This window comes from Mesoplodon densirostris, chromosome 3, assembly GCF_025265405.1.
Source record: "Mesoplodon densirostris isolate mMesDen1 chromosome 3, mMesDen1 primary haplotype, whole genome shotgun sequence".
Classification (NCBI taxonomy): domain Eukaryota; kingdom Metazoa; phylum Chordata; class Mammalia; order Artiodactyla; family Ziphiidae; genus Mesoplodon; species Mesoplodon densirostris.
This window is the reverse complement of record NC_082663.1, coordinates 91141675-91167454: the sequence shown is the minus strand read 5'-3', so window position 1 is coordinate 91167454 and position 25780 is coordinate 91141675. Positions and strand designations below refer to the sequence as shown.

General features: G+C 35.9%; 1 protein-coding gene across 2 annotated transcripts in view; it reads left to right on the top strand.

Annotated features, from left to right (window-relative positions):
* PJA2 (praja ring finger ubiquitin ligase 2) overlaps positions 1–24953 on the top strand; it is a 126278-nt gene extending 101325 nt beyond the window's left edge. For both annotated transcript variants that reach the window (XM_060093235.1, XM_060093234.1), the window contains exons 7-10: positions 4391–4502; positions 18611–18725; positions 19099–19220; positions 21797–24953. In XM_060093235.1, the coding sequence (XP_059949218.1) occupies positions 4391–4502; positions 18611–18725; positions 19099–19220; positions 21797–21922 (475 nt within the window). In that variant the 3' untranslated portion in view covers positions 21923–24953. The remainder of the gene's footprint in view (positions 1–4390; positions 4503–18610; positions 18726–19098; positions 19221–21796) is intronic.
* Positions 24954–25780: the final 827 nt, after the last annotated feature.

The window sequence follows — 25780 nt, the reverse complement described above, 5'->3', positions numbered from 1 at the left end:
AGTCATTACAGTGCTCAGCAGGGACAGAATTGCCTATTTAGTGTCATCTATGTGGGTTGGGAGGTAGTTATGGTTTTATATGAGGAATTTTGTTCTTTTGCACATTTTTGAAATTTTATAAATACAATTTTTACAGCTCCATTATATAGGTGCTCCATCCTATAGATGCACTAAAATTTAATTATTTCCCCATTGAAATAGTGCAGTAAACTCCCCACCCCCCCCATAAAACTTGATCTGTACTTCAGTTTATTTCTTTAGGACAGATTAACAAGAGGTGACATTACTGAGATGTGTGATATCTTTTAAGATCTCGATGCATTGGATGTATTTCTAAATAACTTTCAAAACAGGTTTCACATAAACATTTTTTTTCTCCACTTGTTTTTGCAGTCCATTGGTCCCATCAGCTTTTTTTTCTTTTTAATTTATTTATTTTATTTATTTATTCTTGGCTGCGTTGGGTCTTCATTGCTGCGCGCAGGCTTTTCTCTAGTTGCGGCGAGCGGGGACCGCAACTAGAGAAAACTTCGTTGTGGTGTGCAGGCTTCTCATTGCAGTGGCTTCTCTAGTTGCGGAGCACAGGCTCTAGGCATGCAGAGAGTGCAGGCTCAGTAGTTGTGGCGCACGGGCTTAGTTGCTCCGCAGCATGTGGGATCTTCCCGGACCAGGACTCGAACCCGTGTCCCCTGCATTGGCAGGCGGATTCTTAACCACTGTGCCACCAGGGAAGCCCTCACATAAAAATTTGAAGGTATAATCAAGGTCTGTATTGAACAAAATTTAGCTTAAATTTGAAAACTTCTAATTCATTGATGATCTTTCTGGATATGGCTGTTGTATTAAGATTTTAGAGACATTGCTGATTGTTCTAAAATTGGGGAGCTTCAAAGTACTTTTTTTTTTTAATATGGAAAACAATTTAGCATTGATTTTAAGACAAAATTTTTGAAGGTTACTGTTCTGAATTTTGTCTAGATATGGCAACACCTCCTTATTTGCTTTTGTGGTACTCTATTCAATTTATATGGTAGTAGCTAAATGTTGATAAGGTGAAAATGTGATTTGATTTTCATATTAAAATAGCATGTCAGGGGCTTCCCTGGTGGTGCAGTGGTTGAGAGTCCGCCTGCCAATGCAGGGGACACGAGTTCGTGCCCCGGTCCGGGAAGATCCCACATGCCACGGAGCGGCTGGGCCTGTGAGCCATGGCCGCTGAGCCTGCGCGTCCGGTGCCTGTGCTCTGCAACGGGAGAGGCCACAACAGTGAGAGGCCTGCGTACCGCAAAAATAAATAAATGAATAAATAAAATAGCATGTCATTTTGACAACTAAAAGGAAAAGCCATGACAAACAGCAGCAATTCTTATCTAAAGCCCAAATTTGAGACACTTTCTTTTCAGTTTTGCCACTGCTTAGGAAAAATAATTAAAGCCCTTTGGCTTTTTTATTTTAGCTTAAAGGAAAATGGAAAAAGTCCTCTATCAAAAGTTTGTTTGTTTATTTGTTTTGATTAAGTCACAGAAATATTGTAGAATAACCAGAGAATATTTCATAGATTAGTGTGGTAGGAGTTGATGTGGAGAAAACATAGATTTTGGATTTAGACATATCCCAAATGTACCATTTATTTATTCTTTGATAACAACTTAAGCTTTCTCTTGGTTAGAAATTGGAGTTATAATTATTACTTTTTAATAATTATTAACCTAATAAGAAATCAGGATTGTAATAATTAACCTAATAAGATTGTGAGAAATTAATTCTTTGTGGATATAACCATGCTTTAATAATAGAATTTTTAAACTCTTTTGAAATTATTTCAGACTTACAGAAAAATGGCAAAAGTAGTACAGAAAATTCCCATATATCTCTAAGATTCCCTGAATGTTAACATTTACCACATTCATGTTACCATTCTTTCTTTCCTTTCTTTATATTCATATTTTTTTCTGACGCATTTATGTGTAAGTTGCAAACATGATGCCTCTTCACTCATAAATAGCCTAGAATGAATTTCATAAAAACAAGGATATTTTCTTATATAGCATAATAAAATTGTCAAAATGAGGAAATTAATATTGATACAGTACCATTATCTAATCTACAGACCTATTCAAATGTCTATAATTGTCCCAGTAATGCCATTTTGGGTCCAATCCAAGACCACCATGTTAGTTAACATGTTTCTTTAGTTTCTTTTAATCTGGAATATTTCCTCAGTCTTCTTTGTCTTTTATAACTTTGACATTTTTGAAAGTACAGGTCAGTTATTTTGTAGAATGTCCTTCAGGTTGGTTTTGTCCAATGTCATAATTAGATTCGAGTTACACATTTTTAGCAGGAATACCATAGAAACAATGTTCTGTTCTCAGTTCATATCAGAAGGCACATGGTGTCGAATTGTCCCATTACTGATGATGTTAATTCTGATCACTTGGTAAAGGTTTTATCTTTCAGATTTCATCACTGTACAGTTGCCATTTTTACCTTTATATAAGCGTCTAGTGGGAAGATAACCTGTTTCCTTTCAAACTATCAAGCTTCCATCTACTAGTTTTAGTGTCCTTGGTGATTGTTGTCTGAGACAGTTATGACCATGGTGTTTACCAAATGAATGATACTAGAATTTTTAATATTAGCTGATTATTCTTAAGTTACCAAATTACAACCATGCTCTGAGTGTCTAGATTTGTTTAGCCTAGAGAAGAAAAGAATTATTGTGGGATAGTTGACTCCAATCATTTGAAGGAGTTTTCTGCAAAGGGAAAGTGGGCATAGTTTGTGTTGCTTCAGCAGGCAGAACTAGAGCACTTACTTCACATAAGTTTCAAACTTCTATTAGGGCTCTCCCATACAGCATGCACCTGCTTAGAAAGTGGTATGTTTTCCACATGGAGGAAATGGTTCTACTGTTTCTTGAATGCCTGCTCTGGTGCCATCTCTGTGCAAGGCACCTGTGTGCATCTACTTATTTAATTTGTTTTACAGATAAAGAAACAGTAACAGTTAAATAATATTTTCATACTGTTTAACTATGACTCAGTTAAATGTGACATTAAATTCTTATCTGACTCCAAGACTCTTCCTCTTTGCACTACATTTCACTGATAGATGAATGAGTTCTAGTATTGCAGAGGAGGTTTATTCAGTAACCTTAGTTTTAATTCTAATTCTAAAATCTGTGATTATATGAAAATGTCTGTTCCTTTGTACCATGTGATGTCTGCTGATTTCTAGATACTACTAAGCTTTAATATATTCTTCATAGGAGTACTTCTGTATCTCTGGGCAATAGATTTGTAATTTTAATGGTGGCAGAAAGATTGACATCATAACTGTTTTGAGCTAGCATGTGTAACTGGATTTTTCTGACTATGATATTCAGTTTCTGATAGAAATGCGGAAGCCAACAGAAGTTTTCCTTTAGGTAGACAAAATAAGCTCAGTTTTGGAGATCTTGGATTTGAGGTGGTAGGAGTTCATTGAGGTAAAGTGCCCCACAGAAAACTAAAAATGTAGGTCAAGAACTCAAGAGGGATTTTGGAATTAGAGGTTTAGGAATTATCTGTAGAAAGGATAATTGAAGGGGTGGACTTGAATGTAATTGCCAAGGGATCAAGATTTAGAAAGAAGAGGACTGAGGAAATACTTACGTTTTCTGAATCTTGAAATACTTAGTATTTCTAAGACTAGAGAAAAAGGAGGAATCCATATATGTGTAGGCATGGAGGAAGCAGATAAGGACCAGATTAAGACATAATATTTTTCTTCAAGGGGCTTACAACCCTTCAGAAAAAAAAATAATAATAAAAATGAGCAGTTAGGAGCTAAATCTTTTTCAAACTGAATAATAAGGGAGGAGCCCTAGTTTTTAGAAGAATAGAAGAGAGATTAATGAGATAAACTTGAGAAAATAAAATTTTCTTAAGCCTGAAGTAATTAAGCAGTACAAGGTAAGAGAAGAAAAAGTGGCTTTGACCAATGATAGAATTAAAATAAATGCAGTACTCTTAACATGTTCTCACCTAAATTTAGATTGGAAACTAAAATAAAGGGGAAAGATATGGTAAAGAATTAGGAGGGAAAAAGTACTACCTTTATCCCAGCCATAAACAGTTCCTAGAGCTAGAACTAGAAACAGAATTTTCTTACAAACTTTGTGCAGTGAGTGTGGCAGCCTATTGGGACTGGGAATGGTATCTTACCTCCTTATGCTTAGCATTTAACTCTTCTGTTGGGTTCTTCCTGCCCCTCACCCCACGAGATTTATATTAAAATATTTTAAGGTTTTCTGCTTGTAGCATCTTTATTGGCTTGTCAGTATGCTAATATAATTATGTCTTCACTATAAAGGTTTCCCAAATCACGGTTGTACTTTTTTTTCCAGCCTGTTTGACGGCTTTGCAGATGGACTAGGAGTTGCTGAAGCTATTTCTTATGTGGACCCTCAGTTCCTCACTTACATGGCACTAGAAGAACGCTTAGCCCAGGCTATGGAGGTATTTTAGTGCTTATTTTAGTGCTCTGGTACCCATATATAGGTTGGTGGGATGCCAAGTGATAAAAATTAAAGGTTTCTTTAACTGCTTTTAAGAAAAGGTGAATAATTTTCTTATCAATTTAATAACAATTACTGAATAGTGATTCAGTATGTGTATAGAAATTGTACTTGACATCCTGCCAATTTGCCTAAAATTACAATATTTTCCAGTTTTTACTACAGAATGTAAAATGTTTGTTTTCCTTGCATTTAGAAAATGTTCTTCCTCTATAGAATTACTGTATACAGGTCTGTGAATCTGAATATTTTATACACACACACACAGGTATATTTGTTAAATGCAATTAAAGATCTCTAAAGATATATTACAAATCACTTCCCTTTTTTGGTTCTTAAGGCTTCTAAATCTATCTAGCTGCTTACTGTAGTTAGAAAAGTTATTCCCTCTCATGCCCATACACATACACAGGTTAATAAATGTGGCGCATTTGGTGCCTGTTTGTCTTGCCTTCTTTGCTTTATTTGACCAAAACACAAAAACTTGTTCATAATTGTATTTGCCTATGGTCAAAAGCCCAAGCATTTTCATGTTTGGGAACTTCCACTGCACTAGTGGATTTTGTTGTAAGACGTCTTCCTTTAAATCACTATTTCCACAGTGATTTCCAAAGTAGAGGAACAGTAATAACGTGAATGAGTCAAAAGTGAGAGAACAAAAATGAAAGAGGGAACTTTCAGGAACAGTGTAATACCATTTTATCTTGAAATGTTATGAGATTAGAAAGCCCAGTTTAGATTTATAAATCAGGTATTAGGTAGATAGAGAGATCCAGACCTATTTATCTACACACACATACGCATGCACAGGTACACACACAAGTTAGCTCTGCATTGGCATCACTTTTTTAAGTGTGTGTAATCTTCCATGGAGATCATTGCTGTCAATTATGCATTATAGTGTATGTTTTTCTCAAAGTGACCATAGCAGAAATACTATGTGTCATGGTGATCATTTTGAAATGTATAGAAATATCAAATCACTATGTAGTATAACGAACTAATACAGTGGGGTAAGTCAATTATACTTCAAAAACAAACTCAGGAAAAGAGATCAGATTTGTGGTTACTAGAGGCGGGGGGTTGGGGAGAGGGGGAATTGGATGAATGTAGTCAAAAGGCATAAACTTTCAGTTATAAGATAAATAAGTACTAGGGATGTAATGTGCAACATGATAAATGTAATTAACACTGCTGTATATTATATATGAAAATTGTTGAGAGAGTAAATCCTAAGAGTTCTCATCACAGTGAAATAACTTTTTTTCTATTTCTTTAATTTTGCATCTATATTGAGATGATGGGTGCTCACTAAACTTATTGGGATAATCATTTCATGGTGTATGTAAGTCACATCATTATGCTATATATGTTAAACTTACATGGTGCTGTATGTCAATTATATATCAATAAAACTGGGAGAAGAAAAAGAAAAATACCATGTACTAGACGAAAAGTCAGAATATCGTGAGACAGGATAATACACTTAGGACTTTTCCCAGATTATATAACTTGCCTTGCCAAATTCGGACACATGGGAAACAGTGGCACAGCATGATAACCTGCATCAGGAATAGAATATATAAAGATTAAGGATCACTAACTTCCTTGAGTTAAAGACATTTTAAGTGACCACATGGAATATACATCAATATTAGAGTCTGGGGCCTCCCTGGTGGCGCAAGTGGTTGAGAGTCCGCCTGCCGATGCAGGGGATACGGGTTCGTGCCCCGGTCTGGGAGGATCCCATATGCCGCGGAGCGGCTGGGCCCGTGAGCCATGGCCGCTGAGCCTGCGCATCCGGAGCCTGTGCTCCGCAACGGGGGAGGCCACAACAGTGAGAGGCCCGCATACCGCAAAAAAAAAAAAAAAAAAAAATTAGAGTCTGGTTTCACAGTGGTTAAATAGTTTGTTTCCATTATTATGCTCATGGTTTATGATTCCTACAATATGGAGATGTCTTTATAAAGAAGTTTTGAAAATTAGAAGTTTTATCATTTATTACTAATGGGAACCGTGACATTTGATTGGCATCTTGAAAGAAGAGTGAGAGAGACTGGTCATGAGAGGTCATGCTAGATGAAGGCATTAGCAGAGTAGACAAAGACAAGAGGAAGGAAAGAATGTAGTATATCCAGGGAACATAGAGTCTCCACGTTGTTGCCTCCTGCTCTCAGGAACCCAGTGGCACTGCCACTTTCAGTTGTTCTTAGCCATCTATCTTTCTGTTTCAGATTAATAGCATTAAATGTCTCCCTTTCTCTGCAGCATAACAGCTTCTTCAGATTTAGTGCTCAGCTTTATTTTATTTGAATTTGATTGAGACATGCTTCTCTCCTAGAGAATCAATACAGTTCCTTCTTCCTATCACTCTCTAGAAATCTTTATTTTTCTAGCATTCACTTATTCATTTTGAAAAATGAAACAAATAATTTATAATTTAGGATTTTTCCTTTTAAATTTAACACTAACATTCTTTAAATAAAGCAAAAACAAGTAATAAGACAAACTGAGTGCTCTGATTTGTTTTTTTTCTCAGCAGCCCTATCTCTTTCTGTCAGTGGTTGTTTTCATTTCTGTTATTTTTCCAGTACTAGGCTGTTCTTTCTTTTCAGGTAGTAGATACTGGTGAATATATTGACAATAAACATTTGCCTCATATCTCTGTCTCAGATATGAGGGCAAAATATTTAAGATATTTAACTGTTTGAAAAAATGATTTTAAAGCTTTGTACTCACTCCCAAAGAAATCTTGGGGGAAAAAAAGTACTCCTTTGCACATCTTTATGTTGATATCTAAAATTTTTTGGCATAAATCCTAAGTAATATTATTTACCCTATTATATCACTTTTGCAATAAAAATATGTTCAGGAATTTAAATGTAAAAAAAATTGGTTTAGATTGAGTATAAAATTGTTTGTTGTGTCTGTTGATCAAAAACGAACTGTTGGGCTTCCCTGGTGGCGCAGTGGTTGAGAGTCCACCTGCCGATGCAGGGGACACGGGTTCGTGCCCTGGTCTGGGAAGATCCCACGGACCGCGGAGCGGCTGGGCCCGTGAGCCATGGCCGCTGAGCCTGTGCGTCGGAGCCTGTGCTCCGCAATGGGAGAGGCCACAACAGTGAGAGGCCCATGTGTACCAAAAAAAAACAAAAAAACAAAAAAAACGAACTGTTATAAAATCTGATAAATAATTACTTAAACGTAAAGTAAAATTTTACTAGAAATGCATCTCTTAATGAGATAGAAGCTTTTTTCCCTTGCTGATTACTTTGTGAGTGAATTTTATTCCTAGAATGAGGCATAATTCAGCATGAACTTTATTTCTGTTTTTTATCTGTATGAATGTAGATTGGAAAACCTTATTCAAATAAGTAAATTGGTAGGGATGGAAGGAGTTTATCATAGCATTGTCACTGAATTCTTCTCATATATTTACCAAAATCATAAAAACTTGGCAAGTTGTTTAGATACTCCTTCAATTTTTTTTTAAAGTAGAAAATTGGAAGCCATCTACAAAGGTTTGTTATCAGTCATTATAGTTCATTTTGACCCCACTATTTCAGATTGCCCCTTTGAATGGGGAAGAAGTATGCTTTTATTTATAAAGTGGAAAAACGGTGAGTATAAAAATGAATGTGGGAACAGGAGAGCCAGCTGGATACTGTGACTGCAGGTGCATTGTTAGGCAGATTCCTTTGAGGAAAGATTACATAAGAAAATTAATTGAAATTGAGTCTCTTAAGACTTTCCATGCCCCGTGGACCCCTAGGAAAGTCTTTACATATTTACAGAGTATTTCATTTACACTAAGGTGTAGGCCTTAGGAAGATAGTACGTGAGGTAAGCGCATAGGCTTTTGAGTTAGATTGATTCTTTTAGACTATGTGACCTTGGATAGTTCACTTAACCTCTTTAAGCGTCAGGTCCTCATCTACGAAATGGGAATAACAAAATTTACCTCATGGGTTATTGTGAGATTGTGTTAAATCACTTAGCAAAATACTTGGTGCCATGGTAAGCTCTCAGTAAATGGATATATTCAAAGTTACATTCAAGTTAGCAGTCAACCAAGTGGTAATCATCTAGCAAATCTGGATTCAGTGGTCATTCAAAATCAGTATTAAATCATTTGTTGTAAGTGTTCATTCTTTAAAAACTAAATTATGTTTTATTCTTTAGAAACTAGATTTTGTGCTGACAAAATCTTTAAAACTAGATGTATTTAAAACTAGATGTATTCCAATTGGGCTGTTTAGGCCATCTAGTTGTCTTCCTGACACTTGGACTAACATTTGAATAAATATTGTACTAAGTTATAGACAGATTTTTATGGATTTTCATAGCAGTGGCTATAGAATTGTCTCTCTTGCTCTTGTTGCTTATAAGTGATCCCAGATCACCTTAAATATATGTCAGTACCAAGGCAATAAATTATTTTTACATATATTGAAATTTCAGGTATTTATTAGCACTGCAAATATGCAGATAGTCTTCAGAAAGGAATAAGGAACCCATTGACACAAACATGTATTAAAGCATAGTTAGCCTGGAATAACCTACCCAAGTGGATCTTCCTGTAAATAGTATCCCTTCTTTTTGTTTATGTGTAGCCAGATAAGTTCTTGCAGAGTCTGCCTTGAGAAGTACATAGGGAATTAGAGGAGATTCATGATTATAGCTACAGTTATTCATGAGACAGAAGGGACAAATAATAGGCTCTTACTTTCCATTTCCTATCTCCTGATGGGAAAGTTTAATATAAAGAGTTATTAACTGTACCAGGGGATTAGAGTAAAAAGTGATCATTTAATAACAAATAAAGATCATTCTAAAGAATATAGAAAAAGTACACATAAGGAACAGCTACCACCCAGGATCACCTAAGGAGGAGTTCACACTCTACTCCAGGGCTGGGATCCATACCTTGATGGAGATGGCATAGCTGTGGCTCACCGAATAGCTGAGAAGTCACTGTGATACTGGGGTGGCAGAACTTGCTAAAAAATCAGCCCTGTAGGGTGATGTCTAACTTGAAACCCTCTACTAAAGAACTGTCCAAGGTGGGTGCTGGAGGAAGCTGCTGGCCACGTGCATTGCAAGAGCTAGATGCTGGAGAAGCTGTGCACATTGCAGGAGTCTGGTGCTGGAGAAAGCTATGCATGCCGCAGAAGCCTGTCAAGGCTTCTCACCAGGATCAGAAGCAAAGCCCTTTTCCTCCTTCACTGTCTGTTCAGCATCCTCTATGAACAAAGCTTAACATCATGACAACTGTCAGAGAGGAATATATTTAAATGGCCCAAATCCATTTTCACAGAGCTTACAAAAACAGTGAATTTAGATCTGAGAAGCAATAATTGATTATTGGAACAGTCCGTATTTTTGACTACTTGGATTCTGTATACACCTTTCTACACACATTTCAACTGCCATCCAACAACAGTACAGCTATATTTCTACCTAACAAGATACAGCTATTCTAACAAAAGAAGAAGTTTTCACCTTTTCCCCAGAATGAACAGATGAACAGTCCCAAGAGTCATTGTATTCATCGCTGGCTATATTAATTACTTCATAAATTGTCAGTCATACTGAATATACTCTTATATAAAGATTAAATTATAAAGTTGACTGCTGTATAAAATGGGAAGGACAGAAAAAAAGAAAATTGTTAGTAGATACAGATAAATATATACATATAACAAGCAAATAGAAAATATGCAAAGCTACTAGTCCTTGTTTCTGTATTTGGTCACCGGCTGTAATTCATAGCTATAGTGTCTTTCGTCCTTATTTTCTCTGTCATCAGCAAGAATCTCACCTGGTTGGGATTCTTTACTTGGTGGTGTGACCCAAACCTACATTGCTCAAGAGTCTGTGTCCTCAATCATCCTGCCTTTTTTGGCTGCTGTAGTTTTCTGGTAACTTTATACTGTTGGGCATAGAAGTTCTAAGAGATGTATACTCTATACTTGAAATTATCACAGGATTTTCAAGTAGAGGAAGGCTGGTTTGTGGAGGGTAAGCTACTCCTACTGGTACAAGGAGGCTCAGAGTGACATGGGGATTCAAAATAGTCAGTTTCATCTGAGTTCAACCAGATGTGCCCATTCTAAGTCTCAGAATCCTTTTTTTTAATCAATCAGTGATATAACTTTTGAGAAACTTGACTGAGAATTAATTTAATTTAACATGTATGTTTGATTTTCAGAAGTAAGAGATTTTTTTAAGGGCTATCATGGACATGCTCTGGTTCTCATACTGTGCTTCACTTTGAGAGTTAAGGGCCCAAGTCTGTCACTTTCTCTTTGTAAGTGTGCAGGAGCGCTCAGAAAGATCCATCCCACATCACAGTTTTTATAGTCATCATTATTGCCATTAGATCAGGTGCAGCAGCCACCTGGGTTCCCAAGACATGTGCTTTAGTTGGCACTTCATTGTGTTCACCCACAGTGATAGTTTAATTTTGATGCCACTGAAGACCATGGATTGATAGCATCCCTCTTCAGTTGGTAAAGAGCTCAGCAGTGAGCTCAAGCCCAAAAGCTCAACCAAACCAATCCCATTCTTACTTCATGGAATCATGCCTGATACCAGTTCTGTATCAGTCTGAGCTCAGTCACAGGGAGAAAACAATTAATTTGAACGGGGTAAATTTAGTATAAAGAATTACTAACTATAGTTAGGCTACTAGGAAGTAAAGTGAATTCTAAAGAATATAGGAATAGCAGATTTAAGGAATAGCCTTAGGGCTGGGATGAAGCACTCTACCTCCCCACCCCCCAGGGCTGAGATCTAGGCTGTGTTGAAGAGGACACAACCATGGCTCTTAGAGAAGTGTTTATGCTATTATGCTGGCAGAACTTGCTGGAAATCTGCCCTCTGGATCTTGGCAAAAACCTACCTTTGGAGTGCTAAAGAAACTATTCACAGGGAAGAGACTAACTGGAAGCGCTCCTGCTACAAAACCACCCAAGATGCGTGCCAGGGGAAGCTGCTGGCCACCTTATACTGCAGCTGTCAGGCACTGGGGAAACTGCATGTGCTACCGGATCCAGGTGCTGAAGAAACCTTTCATCATGCTGGAGGAACCTGGTGCAGAAGTCATCTGTGCTCCAGAAGCCCACAACAGGGAAGCCTCACATACTGCTCCCAACAAGCGTACTAGAACTAAACAGCCCATTCCTCCTGTGATGTCTCTCCCAGCACCCTCTCCTGCAGAGCCTAAGATCATGGTAGCTGACAAAGGAAAAATATTTAAAGGGCCCAGATCTATTTTCACGGGACGGAAATGAAAGGTGACTTTGTCAGAGGCAATAATTCTATTACTGGCACACTGTTTTTCTTTTTGCAATATCTATCTACAAATCCAGAGTCAAATTTGGTGTTCAATGTTATTAACTATGTTTATTAACTTTTATTATGGTGAATTTTTTTTGCTCGCTCTTTTTTTAGTCCTGACTTTGCTTTGGCCTTGGCCCTATCCTTTATTGTAAGTCATCTCAAATCCTTTTTGGAAAGACAGTTGCTAAAATATCTTGGCTAGATCTTGAGGAGTATACAAAAGATTATGTTTGCCATCCAAGAGAACACAATGTTAGCCATCAGGCAGAATCCTATTCCTACCTAGGAAGCCTAGTTTGTTTATTTTTTATTGTGGTAACAGACACATAATGTAAAATTTACTATTCTAACTACTTTTAAGTATATAGTTAAATGTCATTATACATAAACAATTAACCACATTCCCTCCTTTCCTGATCCTGTGGCAACCATCATTCTACTGTTTATCTTATGAATTTTACTACCTTAGGTACCTCATATCAGGTATACAATATTTATCCTAATGTAGCTGGCCTATTTCACTTAGCATAATGCCTTCAGTGTTCATCGTTGTTTTAGCATGTGTCAGAATTCCCTTCTTTTTCAAGGCTGAATTCTACTCCATTGCATGTGTATACCACATTTTTCCAGCTTTATTGGGATGTATTTGCATGTAACATTGTGTAAGTTTAAGGTGTACAGTGTGTTGATTTGATACGCATTTATTGTGAACTTATTATCACAGTAGGGTTGTTAACCTCCATCACCTCACATAATTACCATTTTTTTCTTGTGGTGAGAACATTTAAGATTTACTCTCTTACCAACTTTCAAGTATATAATACAATTTGTTATCTATAATCACTTTGCTACCTTGGATCCCCAGAACTTACTCATCTTATAACTGGAAGTTTGTACCCTTTGACCCGTAACTGCCCATTTCCCCCAACTCCCAGTCTCTGGCAACCACCATTCTACTCTCTGTTTCTATGAGTTCACCTTTTTTAGATTCCACGTATAAGTTATATTATACAGTATTTGTGTTTCTCTCTCTGACTTATTTAACTTAGCATAATGCCCTCAAGTTTCATCCATGTTGTCACAAATGGCAGGATTTCCTTTTTTCTCATGGCTAAATAATATTCCATTTTATAGATAGATAGATAGATAGACAGATCTATACACACACACACACCACACCTTCTTTATCCATTCATTCATAAGTGGATGCTTAAGTTGTTTCTATATCTTAGCTATTGTGAATAATACTGCAGTGAAGATCCTGATTTTATTTCCTTTAGATAACTATCAAGAAGTGGGGTTGTTGGATCATATGGTAGTTCTATTTTTAATTTTTTGGGGGGAACTTTCTGCTGTTTTCCATAGTGGCTGCATCAATTAACATTCCCACCAACAGTGCATGAGGGTTCCCTTATCTCCACAGCTTTACCAACACTTTGATTTCTTGTCTTTTTCATGATAGCCATTCTAACAGGTGTGAGGTGGTATCTCATTGTGGTTTTGATTTGCATTTCCCTGATGATTAGTGATATTGAGCATCTGTTAATGTACCTGTTGGCCTTTTGTATGTCTTCCTTGGAAAAATGTCTATTCAGTTCCTCTGCTCATTTTTTTATGGTTTGTTTTTTAGCTCCTTTGTTTTTAGTTCCTTACATGCTTTGAATATTGATCCCTTATCAGATACATGATTTGTAAATATTTTGTCCCACTTTGTAGCTAGGCTTTTCATTTTGTTGATTGTTTTTTTTTCCAATGCAGAAGCTTTTGAGTTTATTGTAGTCCACTTATTTATTTTTGCTTTTGTTGCTTATGCTTTAGTTGTCACATTCAGAAAATCATTGCCAAGACCAATGTCAAGGAACTTTTTCTCAGTATTTTCTTCTAGGAGTTTTATAGTTTCAGGTCTTATGTGTAAGTCTTTATTCCATTTCAAGTTAATTTTTGTGAGTGGTGTAAGGTAGGGGTTCAGCTTTATGCATGTGATTATCCAGTTTTCCCAGTACCATTTATTGAAGAGATTATCCTTTCCCCATTGAGTATTCCTGGCTCCCTTATCAGTTGTTCGTATTTGCCAGGGCTTATTTCTGGTCTCTCGATTCTGTTATTTGATCTATATGTCTGTTTTTATGACAGTACCATACTGTTTAATTACTATAGTTTTGTATACAGTTTGAAATCAGGAAATGTGATGCCTTCAGCTTTGTGTTGTTTGCTCTGGCTATTCAGGATCAGGATCTTTTGTGGTTCTGTACAAATTTTAAGATTTTTTTCTATTTCCGTGAAAAATGTCATTGGAATTTTGATAGGGATTGCATTAAACCTGTATATTGCTTTAGGTAGTATGGACATTTTAACATATATTTTAATTCTTCCAATCCATGAACATGGGATGTCTTTGCATTATTCATGTCTGCATTATTCATGTCTTCTTTCAGTAAAGTGGTATAGTTTTCAGTTTACAGATCTTTCACCTCTTTGCTTGAGTTTATTCCTAAGTATTTTATTAAATTTTTTATGCTGTCATGAATGGGATTTTTTAAAATTTCTTTTTCAGATATTTTATTATTAATGTATAGAAACACAAGTGATTCCTATATGTTGATCTTGTATCCTGCAACTTTACTGAATTTGTTGATTAGTTCTAACTTTTTTTGTGTGTGTGTGGAGTCTAGGAATTTCTATATATATAAGATCTTATCTGCAAACAAAGACACTTTTACTTCTTCCTTTCCAATTTGATGCCTTTTGTTTATTTTTCTTGCCTGATTGCTTTGGCTAGGATTTCTGTACTATGTTTAATAGGAGTGGTGAGAGTGGGCACCCTTGTCTTGTTCTTGATTTTAGGGGGAAAACTTTCCACCTTTCACTGTTGATTATGATGTTAGCTGTGGGCTTTGTGTGCCTTTATTATGTTGAGGTATGTTCCTTCTATACACATCTGTGAAAAGTTTTTATCATGAAAGGATGCTGTGTTTTGTCAAATGAGTGTTTTCTTTTTTCTTTTTCTTTTCTTTTTTTTTGCATCTATTGGGATTATCATATGCTTTTTATTTTTTCATTTTACAAATGTGCTGTATCATATTTATTGATTCATATGTGTTGAACCATCCTTGCATCCCAGGGATAAATATCACTTGATCATGGTGTGTGATCCATTTATGTGCTGTTGAATATGGTCTGTTACTATTTTGTTGAGGATTTTTGCATCTATGTTCATCAGGATTATTGGGCTGTAACTTTCTTTTCTTGTACAGGCATACCTCGGAGATATTGCGGGTTTGGCTCCAGACCACCGCAGTAAAGTGAATATCACAATAAAGCAAGTCAACAAATTTTTTCATTTCCCAGTGCATATAAAAAGTTATGTTTACACTATACTTACTCTATTAAGTAGGTAATAGCATTATGTCTAGAAAAACAATGTATATACCTTAATTTTTAAATACTTCATTGCTAAAAAAGCTAACCATCATCTGACAATGCAAGGTTGCCACAAACCTTGAATTTGTAAATAACACAATATCTGTGAAGCGCAATGAAGCAGAACTCAATGAAGCAAGGTATGCCTCTTGTGTCCTGAACTGGCTTTGCTATCACAGTAATGCTGGACTCATAAAATGAGTTTGGGAGTGTTCCCTCCTCCTCTTGATAGAGTTTGAGAAGGTTTGGCATTAATTCTTTAAATGTTTGGTAGAATTTCCCAGGGAAACCATCTGCTCCTGGGCTTTTCTTTTGGGGGAGATTTTTGATTACTGATTCATTCTCCCTACTTGTATTGGTCTGTTCAGTATTTCTGTTTCTTTATGATTCATTCTTGGTAGGTTTTATGTTTCTCTTCTAATATATCCAATTTGTTGGTGTACAGTTATTCATGATAGTCTCCTCTGATACTTTGTATTTCTGTGTTATCAGTTGTAATGTCTCCTCTTTCATTTATTATTTTATTTGGGTCTTCTGTCTTTTTTTCTTAGTATAATTAAAGGCTTGTCGATGTTATTTTTTCAAAAAAAACAGGTGTTAGTTGGTATTTTCTATTTTTCTGGTCTCTACACTTACTTCTGCTCTGATCTTTGTTACTTCCTTCCTCCTGATAACTTTCAGCTTAGTTTATTTTTCAGATATTTTGAAAAAAATTTTCAAACTATTTTCTACTTCCTTGAGGTGTAAAGTTAGGTTGTTTGGTATATTTCCTTTTTCTTAATGTAGGCATTTTTTTTTGCTATAAACTTCCCTCTTAGAACTGCTTTTGTTTTGTCCTGTAAGTTTTGGCATATTGTGTTTCCATTATTGTTTGTTTCAAGATATCTTCTGATTTCTTCTTTGCCTCATTGGTTGTTCAGGAGTGTGTTGTTTAATTTCCACATATTTGTGAATTTTCCAGTTTTCTTCCTATTGTTGATTTTTCATTTCTTGCCATTTTGGTCAGAAAAGATAATTGGTGTGATTTCAGTCTTCTCAAATTTGCCAAGACTTGTTTTGTGACATACATGATCTAACCTGGATAATGTTTCATGTGCATTCAAGAAGAATGTGTCTTCCGCTGCTGTTGTGTGGAATGTTCTGTAAATATCTGTTAGGTCCATTTTACCTAAAGTATAGTTCAAGTCCAATATTTCCTTTTTGTTTTCTGTCCGGATGATATCTCCATTATTGAAAGTGAAATATTGAACTCCCCTAATATCATATTGTTGTCTAATCTCACTTCAGATCTGTTTTTATTTGCTTAATATATTTAGGTGCTCTTTTTTGTGGTACATATTCATTTATGATTGTTGTATTCTCGATGAGTTGATTCTGTATCATTGTATAATAATCTTCTTTGCTTCTTTTTACCATTTTTGGCTCAAAGTCTCTTTTGTCTGATGTAAGTATAGCTGCCCCTGCTTCCTTTGGTTTCCACTTGAAAGGAGCGTCTTTTTCCATCCTTTCACTTTTGAGCCTATGTGTTTCCTTAAAGCTGAAGTGAGTCTCTTACAGACAGCATGTAGTTGGGTCTTGTTTTTTTTTTCCATTCACCACTGTATGCCTTTTGATTGGAGAATTTAGTCCATTTATATTAGCGTAATTATTGATAGATAAGAACTTACTAATGCCTTCTTATTATGTTGTCTGGCTGTTTTGTAGTTCCCTTGTTACTTTCTCCCTCTCTTATTGTCTTCTTTTGTGACTTGGTGATTTTTTTACCTTTTGTGAATCTAATGTAGACTTTTGCTTTGTGGTTACCATGAGGTTTACATAAAACATCTTAACAGCCTACTTTATGCTGATAACTTCAATTGCCTACAAAAATTCTACCCTTTTATTTCCCCACTCTTATGTTTTTGATGTCACAGTTTACCTTTTCTTATATTGAGTATTCATTAACAAGTTATTGTAGTAGAATTATTTTTAATACTCTTGTCCTTTAACATTCATTCTTAGTAAAGTGGTTAATATACTACCATATTACGATATCAAAATATTCTGAATTTGACTATATATTGAATATTTATCTTTACCAACCACATTTTGTTCATCCATTCATCTGTGGATACTCGGTGTGTTTCTACCTTTTAGATCCTGTGATTATAGGTCCTATCTGCAGTTCTAACCTAATTGTAGCCATAAGGGCTAATCAAGCCACAAAAGAATGAGGGTGACTCATACTAGATGGTCATATGATTTGCTGTTCTTTCCATTCCTGTTAGTGACTTTCTCCAGACATTTGAACTCCTAAATAAAGTTCACAATCCAGATAACCTAGGAATACAGGCATACCTCAGAGATACTCCAGGTTCAGTTCAAGAGCACTACAATAAAGCGAGTCACACAAATTTTTGGTTTCTCAGTGCATATAAAAGTTATGTTTACACTATACTGTAGTCAATTAAGTGTGCAATAGCAGTATGTCCAAAAAAATGTACATACCTGAATTAAAAAACACTTTATTGCTAAAAAATGCTAACCATCATCTTAGCCTTCAGTGAGTCATAGTAGTAACATCAAAGATCACTGATCACAGATCACCATAACAATTATAATAATATTGAAAAAGTTTTAAATATTGTGAGAATTACCAGAATGTGACACAGAGACATGAAGTGAGAAATGCTGTTGGAAAAAGTGGCACTGATAGATTTGTTTGAGCCATGGCTGCCAGAAACCTTCAATTTGTAAAAACATGCAGTATCTGCAAAGTGCAATAAAATGAGTTGTGCCAGTACTAGTGAACCAGTAATGTGGGTGTGCTGACTCTATGCTAGTAGTAGATACAGCCGTTCAGGAATGCATTATTTGCTTCCCTACCTTGAACATCTTATCTTGAACATCTTGTAATCTTGGCCACATTTTATCTTTCATGAGTTGAACCTGTCCAAAGTACTTATTTTCTTTCATGTTATTGATCTCACACATAAGCTCATAAGTTGGAAGAGGTAACCACTCTTGAAAATATAAGTATGATGGGCAAGTAAATGGTTATTGAGACAAGATAGATTTTTGTTGTACTTGTGAAAAGTAGGGATTTTTTTTTTCCTGTGTTTTTTGATTTTTTGGTTTGGTGATGGTTCCTTTTGGAAGGAGGCAAAAAGGGCAGGGACTGAAGCGAAAGAATCCAGTAGGAAGAGGATAATGGTGGATATAATTTTGGAAGATACCTTTAGAAATAGTTTTTCGTTACTGTTTTAAAAAGTGTTTCCTAACAAAGAAATGCGACTTTATTTTCAGACTGCCCTGGCACATTTAGAGTCTCTTGCAGTGGATGTTGAGGTGGCCAATCCACCAGCCAGTAAGGAGAGCATTGATGGTCTTCCAGAGACCCTTGTTCTTGAAGATCACACTGGTAAGGGCAAAGTTGATCTCTAATGTTGAACGACACTTTGCATATTCAAGTATATTACCAATGCACCTAGAAGATAAAATAGTGACTGCCAGAAACTTTCATTAGATTTTGTATGAAACCTAATTCAGACAAACTTTTACCTAGTGGAATTTTTTAATCTATCAAGTGATAGGCTGGGACAACTTTTCTACAAAAGCAATGTTTATTAAATTCCAAATTGTCATGTATTAAGCTGAAACACTTTTGCCAGTTAATTCACCAAAGTCTGGTTCTTTTGTCTTTCATAGGTATTGTCTATGAGTTAATATGTTGGTTTTCAATTTTATTAAAATTGAACTTCATGGGATTGATAAATCAAATTATTTGTTTTCAGCTATTGGTCAGGAGCAGTGCTGTCCAATCTGTTGCAGTGAGTATATTAAGGATGATATAGCAACAGAGTTACCCTGTCATCATTTCTTTCACAAACCTTGTGTCTCAATTTGGCTGCAGAAGGTGAGTTGCAGATTTACTTTTTTAAAGTTAATAGTTTCTCCTACAAGTTAATGATGATAGTAGTGTCTTTTAAGCCTATTTTATTTAGCTACATACTCGTAGTAATTTTTAATTCAGTGTTTAAAATTGGTTACCTTTTAATGATTACAGATTAATGATATATCAAACTATTTTACCTTACTAACATTGTCTAAGAACAATATAGGCAAATGATTTTAGGATAAAGCTAATTAGATCTTTGATTATATCCCTGAAATTTGATGTTTTCAAGAATATCTTAAGCAAAGAAGCCTTTAGGACTACTCAGAGTACTATAACAGTGTACAGATATTCTGCTAATATGAGATGGTATCTTTAAAAATGTATATGAGGAAAAGCAACAAGATCCTACCATATAGCACAGGGAACTATATTTAATATCCTGGGATAAACCGTAATGGCAAAGAATATGAAAAAGAATATATATATGTATAACTGAATCACTTTGCTATATAGCAAAAATTAACACAACATTGTAAATCAACTATACTACAAGAAAATATTTTAAAAATTAAAATGTATATGATAAATATTTAATAACCTACCAAGTACCTCCTATTCAAATTTTTATATACTGTTTTTCAATGTTTACCCAATAATTTTAAGTATATTTGAATTACTTAAGAAAAAAAAAGTTTTACTTACATCTTCTCAGTCAATTTTATTCTTGCATAAAGGATATTTACATGCAGTTCAGTAGAAATTCCCAAATCACATTCCCAGCTTAATTACTTATGGATATGGCTCCCTTTCTTCTCTATAACCACTCCCTTCCTTCTCTCCTCTCTTACTTCCTACCCTCTCCTTTCTCCCTTCTTTTCTTTCCTTTCTCTTTCTTTGCTGTTGCTCCCCCTCTACTGCTACTTCATCTTTGTCAAAACTCTAGTTGATATCTGAAATCCAGTGCAGAAGTGTTCATGATTCCTTTATAAAATCTAAAGTTTCGGGCTTCCCTGGTGGCTCAGTGGTTGAGAGTCCCCCTGCCGATGCAGGGGACATGGGTTCGTGCCCCGGTCTGGGAAGGTCCCACATGCCGCGGAGCGGCTAGGCCCGTGAGCCATGGCCGCTGAGCCTGCGCGTCCGGAGCCTGTGCTCCGCAACGGGAGAGGCCCCAACAGTGAGAGGCCTGCGTACTGAAAAAAAAAAAAAGTAAAAAATCTAAAGTTTCTGTCTAGGCTTTCCAGGCCTTCTGTGATCTAGTCTATCTCGTCAGATTTACTCCTCTATACATTTACTCATGTTTGCTTAGCCTGGTGTGATCTTCCCCTTACTGTAAGAATAGATGATATAGGTAGGTCCACTTAAATTCGACCTTTTCTATCCTTAATATCCTCTTTTATAAACTCCCACGATAGTATCAGAGCCTTAAGAAGGATCTGGTGTTGTCCATGCCTGCTCTGTGTCAGGTATCGCTGGATGATTGATGTGTGTTTTCCCATTTAATCCTAACAGTAACTCTGGGACAACTCTGGACAACTCTGGTATCCTTATTCTCATTTTCCAATCATTGTTATTCATCCAAGGTTACACAGCTAGTGTGTGGTTGATTGAGACTGTACTCACATACTTGACTCTAAAATGTTGCTCTTTTGGCCCCATCTGTAAGGGAAGTGCACAATAAATGTTTGCTGAATTAAATTCTTGAATTGTAAATATTATGTATGTTGTACAATCTTGAATTGTCATTGATTTTGCTTTAACCCAAGGTAATAATCTCTTTAGTCTGTCTCCTGTCAGGAAGCAGCTTATTGTGAAACCTTTTCTCTAGGGAGAAGGTTTCCAAGTTCTAAATCTTTGTCACCTTCAGCAGCCTGATTTCTTCAACCTTTTTTCTATCAGGGAGATCTCTGGGAAAAAGACAAGATTTGTGAGGGGATAACATATCGCCAGATGACACATCTCTATAGCCTTCCATTGGTCCTAAAATAATGTACTCCCAGTCTAACTGCTTTCCCTGTTCCACCTTCCCTCATTGATTTGTTTTATCATTTAGAAGGCACCTAACTCTCCATATCTTTTTGAAAAGGAAGTATATGGCTTATAAAGAAGGTCTGTGGTCCATCTGCTTTGACATATCTGTGCTACACTAAAGTGAGGCTTTAGTATATATGAGGAAGATCCTAGGGGGATAATTTGGTGTAATAAATATGTGAATTAATTAGGTCTCTGGTTTCTCTAACATATGCATTCAGTTCAGGTGAAGACATGCCCTGTGACTCCTTGCTCACCCTTGTAGCACCAGTGCCAAGTGGAGCATGTAGTAGACTCTTAATTAATACTCACTACATGAAAGATGAGTGACCTAAAAGATACAAACATGATTAGGAGACACTGTTTACCCTCAGAGAAGTTGAGTCTGATTGGGATGAAGAGGAAATAGCATCAAAATTTCGCCGCTCTGTACTGTGTGGATTTGAAGTTTATTTGGTTTTGTTTTTAAGTTATTTGACTTGTTTTGAGGATAATGATACTGTTTGATACTTTGTAGCAGTTAAGATCTTTCCATTGGCTGTGAACTTGTTTTTTTCTCCCCCCAGTCAGGGACGTGCCCTGTGTGCCGCCGTCATTTCCCACCTGCTGTGATGGAAACACCTGCAGCTGCTTCCTCTGAGCCTGATCATGATGCCCCACTTGCAAACGACAGTACTGCAGAAGCCCCCTAAGCCTGAACACTTGAATGAGATCGGTCTATCGAAGTAAATCTGCAGATCCTTCTAAAATATGATGTGCAAATAATTATATATATATATATTTAAAATGCTATATATAGTCTATGCCATAGTTTAGAAAGAGAATATTAACCTTTCTAAACTAAACTTAGGTTTGCAGAAAGTACTAAACATTTTCAAGCTGAATGTTGAAGTAGTGCATTCATTTTCTTTAGTTTAATATGTTATTAATTGTAATGTCAAGCTTATCGATTAACTTTATCCAGAAGAAATAATCATCTGTGTGGCACACATTATTGGTTTTGTCTGAAGTACTGCCACTAAGTGATTATAATTAAGCTTTCCTATTTGCATCAAATGTGAAGATTGTGATCACAACAGTAGTAAAATTTCGGTTTCGTTGGAAATAAAAAAGAATTCTAAAGCATGCTTTTTCATTGGTCCCTTTGCTTTTGCTTCATCAAAACCTCTTGGTTCATAATACTGAGTGGTTTTATAAGAAGATAACCTACTCTTTCATCTTTGTTTAAAATTAGGACTTTTTAGAATGCCAAACAAAACTTCTGGTAGAGCATCACAAAATTTTAAAATCTTAAAGGTAATCTCCTTGAAATGGTTAGGTAGTAAAATAAGTTATTATATTTGAAATGTTGGATGTGCTTAAAGTAAGGTTAGTAAAGCATATAAACAATCTCATGTGCTCAGTGCTTGGTACAGTGAGATGAATTAGGTGGCCTTATGAAGTCCTTTCTATTTGGTTAAAATTATACTTGAAGGTCCAGAACACTCATGGCACATTTGTGTAATAAATTCTGGATATAGTTAAAGGCAATTTTGGCTCTGAAATATTTTGGAAAGTCTGAAAACAAGCATAAAGTGTTTTAAAACACTCATTCGGTTGTATCCCGAAGGAAAATCTGAATCCTTAAAAAACTAGAAGATTAATTGTGCTGTCTTGTATAAAGCATAAAACTGATGGGGTCCAGGACAGATTTGGCCATACCTTTTTACAACATATCTAAACCTTACTATGTTATAATTTATTATTTTAAAATATTGTTGAACAAGGATTAGTCATATTACATTATCAGCCTTTGTTTCTTTACACTAATTTATTTTGGGAAAATTATTCACCTGGAACTAAAATAAAAACAAGTAGTTTCAAATTAAGCCATGGGTGAAAAAGGAATAGATTGTATGATTGCCTAGTGACTGTATGAACAGAACTGAACAGGTAACACAGTTCCGTTCTTAATTTCCTTTCTCTAAAAGAGAAAAGATGCTGACCTCACATTTATCCTCTGAAAGAGATCTGTTCACAAGCTTTTACAAAAGTGAGGAAATCAGCTTTCCTTACTTTACTTTTTTTTTAATGGGAAATTTGACCCACAGGGTCATCTTTGTAATTATGTAACCAAACTAAGAGTGGGCAGCTTTCTGTTTAGGTGATCACACCCAGTAGGCAAGTATGTATCAATATGGACATAATATTTAACTTACAGATGTGTTAGGTATCAACACCAGAGAATGATGGGTGTTAGAATGCCACATTTGAGCAAGTAAAATAGTAAAACACATAGTGAGTATACATCCATCCAAGTAGTACAATGATAATTTAGTTTAGACACATAAAAAGAATGTTTATATTGCTTCCCAAATGCAAAATTACATTTTATTTGTATAATTTCTCTGCATATTTATATTCCATCTCTTTTCTTCATTCTTAAAAATAAATGAATTTTCACTGTTGGCACATTTGAGGCTTAAATATAAGGAATGTAACACTTGCATTCTAATTTTTGCATATATTGTAAATGTGTCTGGTACTTACAGCAAAATACTGTGTATCCTTTTATGGGTAAAACAAAACTGAACATTGCATGCATGTAATGTGGTGACTTTGTAATTTAGGGGTTCTTTGGGGCTTCTGTGACTTTGGAAATGCTTACATTTAAGCCTTAATGTTGCATTAGGTAGCATGTTTTCCTTCTGATGTATATAGTCACTGTTGTATAAACTAATCTTGGCTTGTTTTCTACTCTGTGATCTTTCCATACCATATTTCATTGATGATCAGTTAGTGTCAAGGAGTCAAATCAAGTTAAAATTAATTCTCATGTGTATATTGTGGAAATTGTGGCTAGTGTGATTTTTATTGTTGTTGTTTGTTTCCTTTAAATAATAATGATCAGTTGTGACACTTAGTGGTTAAACTGACATTGTTACAGATTCCTCTGTAATAAGCCACACATTATATTTAGGCAGTGTAAAGGGACCTTGGTTTTCTTCTCCGAGATAGCAGCTGTCCCAAAGAAAATATTTCTTCTTTGGCTGTTAAGATTTAGCTATTATCTGCCAGTTGTTAAGAGGTTTTGGTTCCAAATTCAACCAGCAGTGTTGAGAGCTGAACGTAAGAGAGCTGTTGTACTTTTTGCTTTCCATCTGTTTCTGCCCTTCATTCTTGGCTCCCTACTATCTGTAAACAGCTGCTATGAAGGAGAAAAGTTGAATAAGAGTTGGCTTAAAAATTCTTTTAAAAAGCAAATTGAGGTTTTAGAATTTTCATTGTAACAAGTTGATATAAGCTGAGGCTGACAAGTTAGGACACCTAAATATTGTTTGATCACGTCTTGGCTCCTTTTGAAAAAGTAAAGAATATATGAAGGTAAATTAGAAATATAAATAGTAATAAAAGTATTGTTTCTCTTATTTCTCTATTATATGTTAAGTGACTTGACCTAATAATTTTATTTTTTTAAACGTCTTCTTTCTTGTAATTTGAATGCTGATATTTAAAGGTAGATCTATGTGGTTTTCTTTCGTGTTTCTTAATTGTTTTCTCTAAGCTAACTAACTCTTATTTGTGATCTGCATTTATATATAAACTGTTAAATATATGTGAACTGTTAAAATGGAATGCAAGTTTTTCAAAAGCCCAGGTCTAAACGTAATGATTTGGTTTATTGTTCTACAACTCCAATCCATCATTTTTCGTGTAAATCATAAACAATAAACAGGATATACTCAGTGGTCATTTCTAATATTTAATTGTGTAGTCTTATCACTTCTATAATGTAACCCCCTGGAGGATTTAGTGTTTATAGCAAAGTACACAGCTACTAAGGAAGTCTGGAATAGGCTCCTGAGCACATGATTTTATACTCCTTTAACTGTGATCTAAGAAGGAAAACCCTAAAAGAGACCTCAGCTGTACAGAAGTGGTTGATGGACTTCCAGAGTTGGAGCCACTCAGCACCCCTACAAGGGTTGGATTTCGTTAGAAAAGTATCACCCAAATGTTCCTATAAAGAGCACATATGTGGGCCTCCCTGGTGGCGCAGTGGTTGAGAGTCCGCCTGCCGATGCAGGGAACACGGGTTCGTGCCCCGGTCTGGGAGGATCCCATATGCCGCGGAGCGGCTGGGCCCGTGAGCCATGGCCGCTGGGCCTGCGCGTCCGGAGCCTGTGCTCCGCAACGGGAGAGGCCACAACGGTGAGAGGCCCGCATACCGCAAAAAAAAAAAAAAAAGAGCACATATGTGAAGCTAGGCAGAAAGGTCCTGTCTCTTCTGTGTGGCCACCTCTTCCTGTCTTCCCTCAGGCTTCACACTTTTCTCAGATCTTGCATAATATCTATTCTAGACCAGCCTGGCATTGGCTATTTCCATCCCTCACTTAAAATGTGTTGCTCAGAACTAAACACAGTTCCTCTGTTGTGTGACTAGAGCAAGGTCCAGAAGCATTATTGCCAACATCAAAGTGATTCTCATATGACTGTTATGACTCGTATATGTTGATATTATTATCATTACCATCATTATTAGGCAAGCGTATCACATTGTTGTCTCTTGC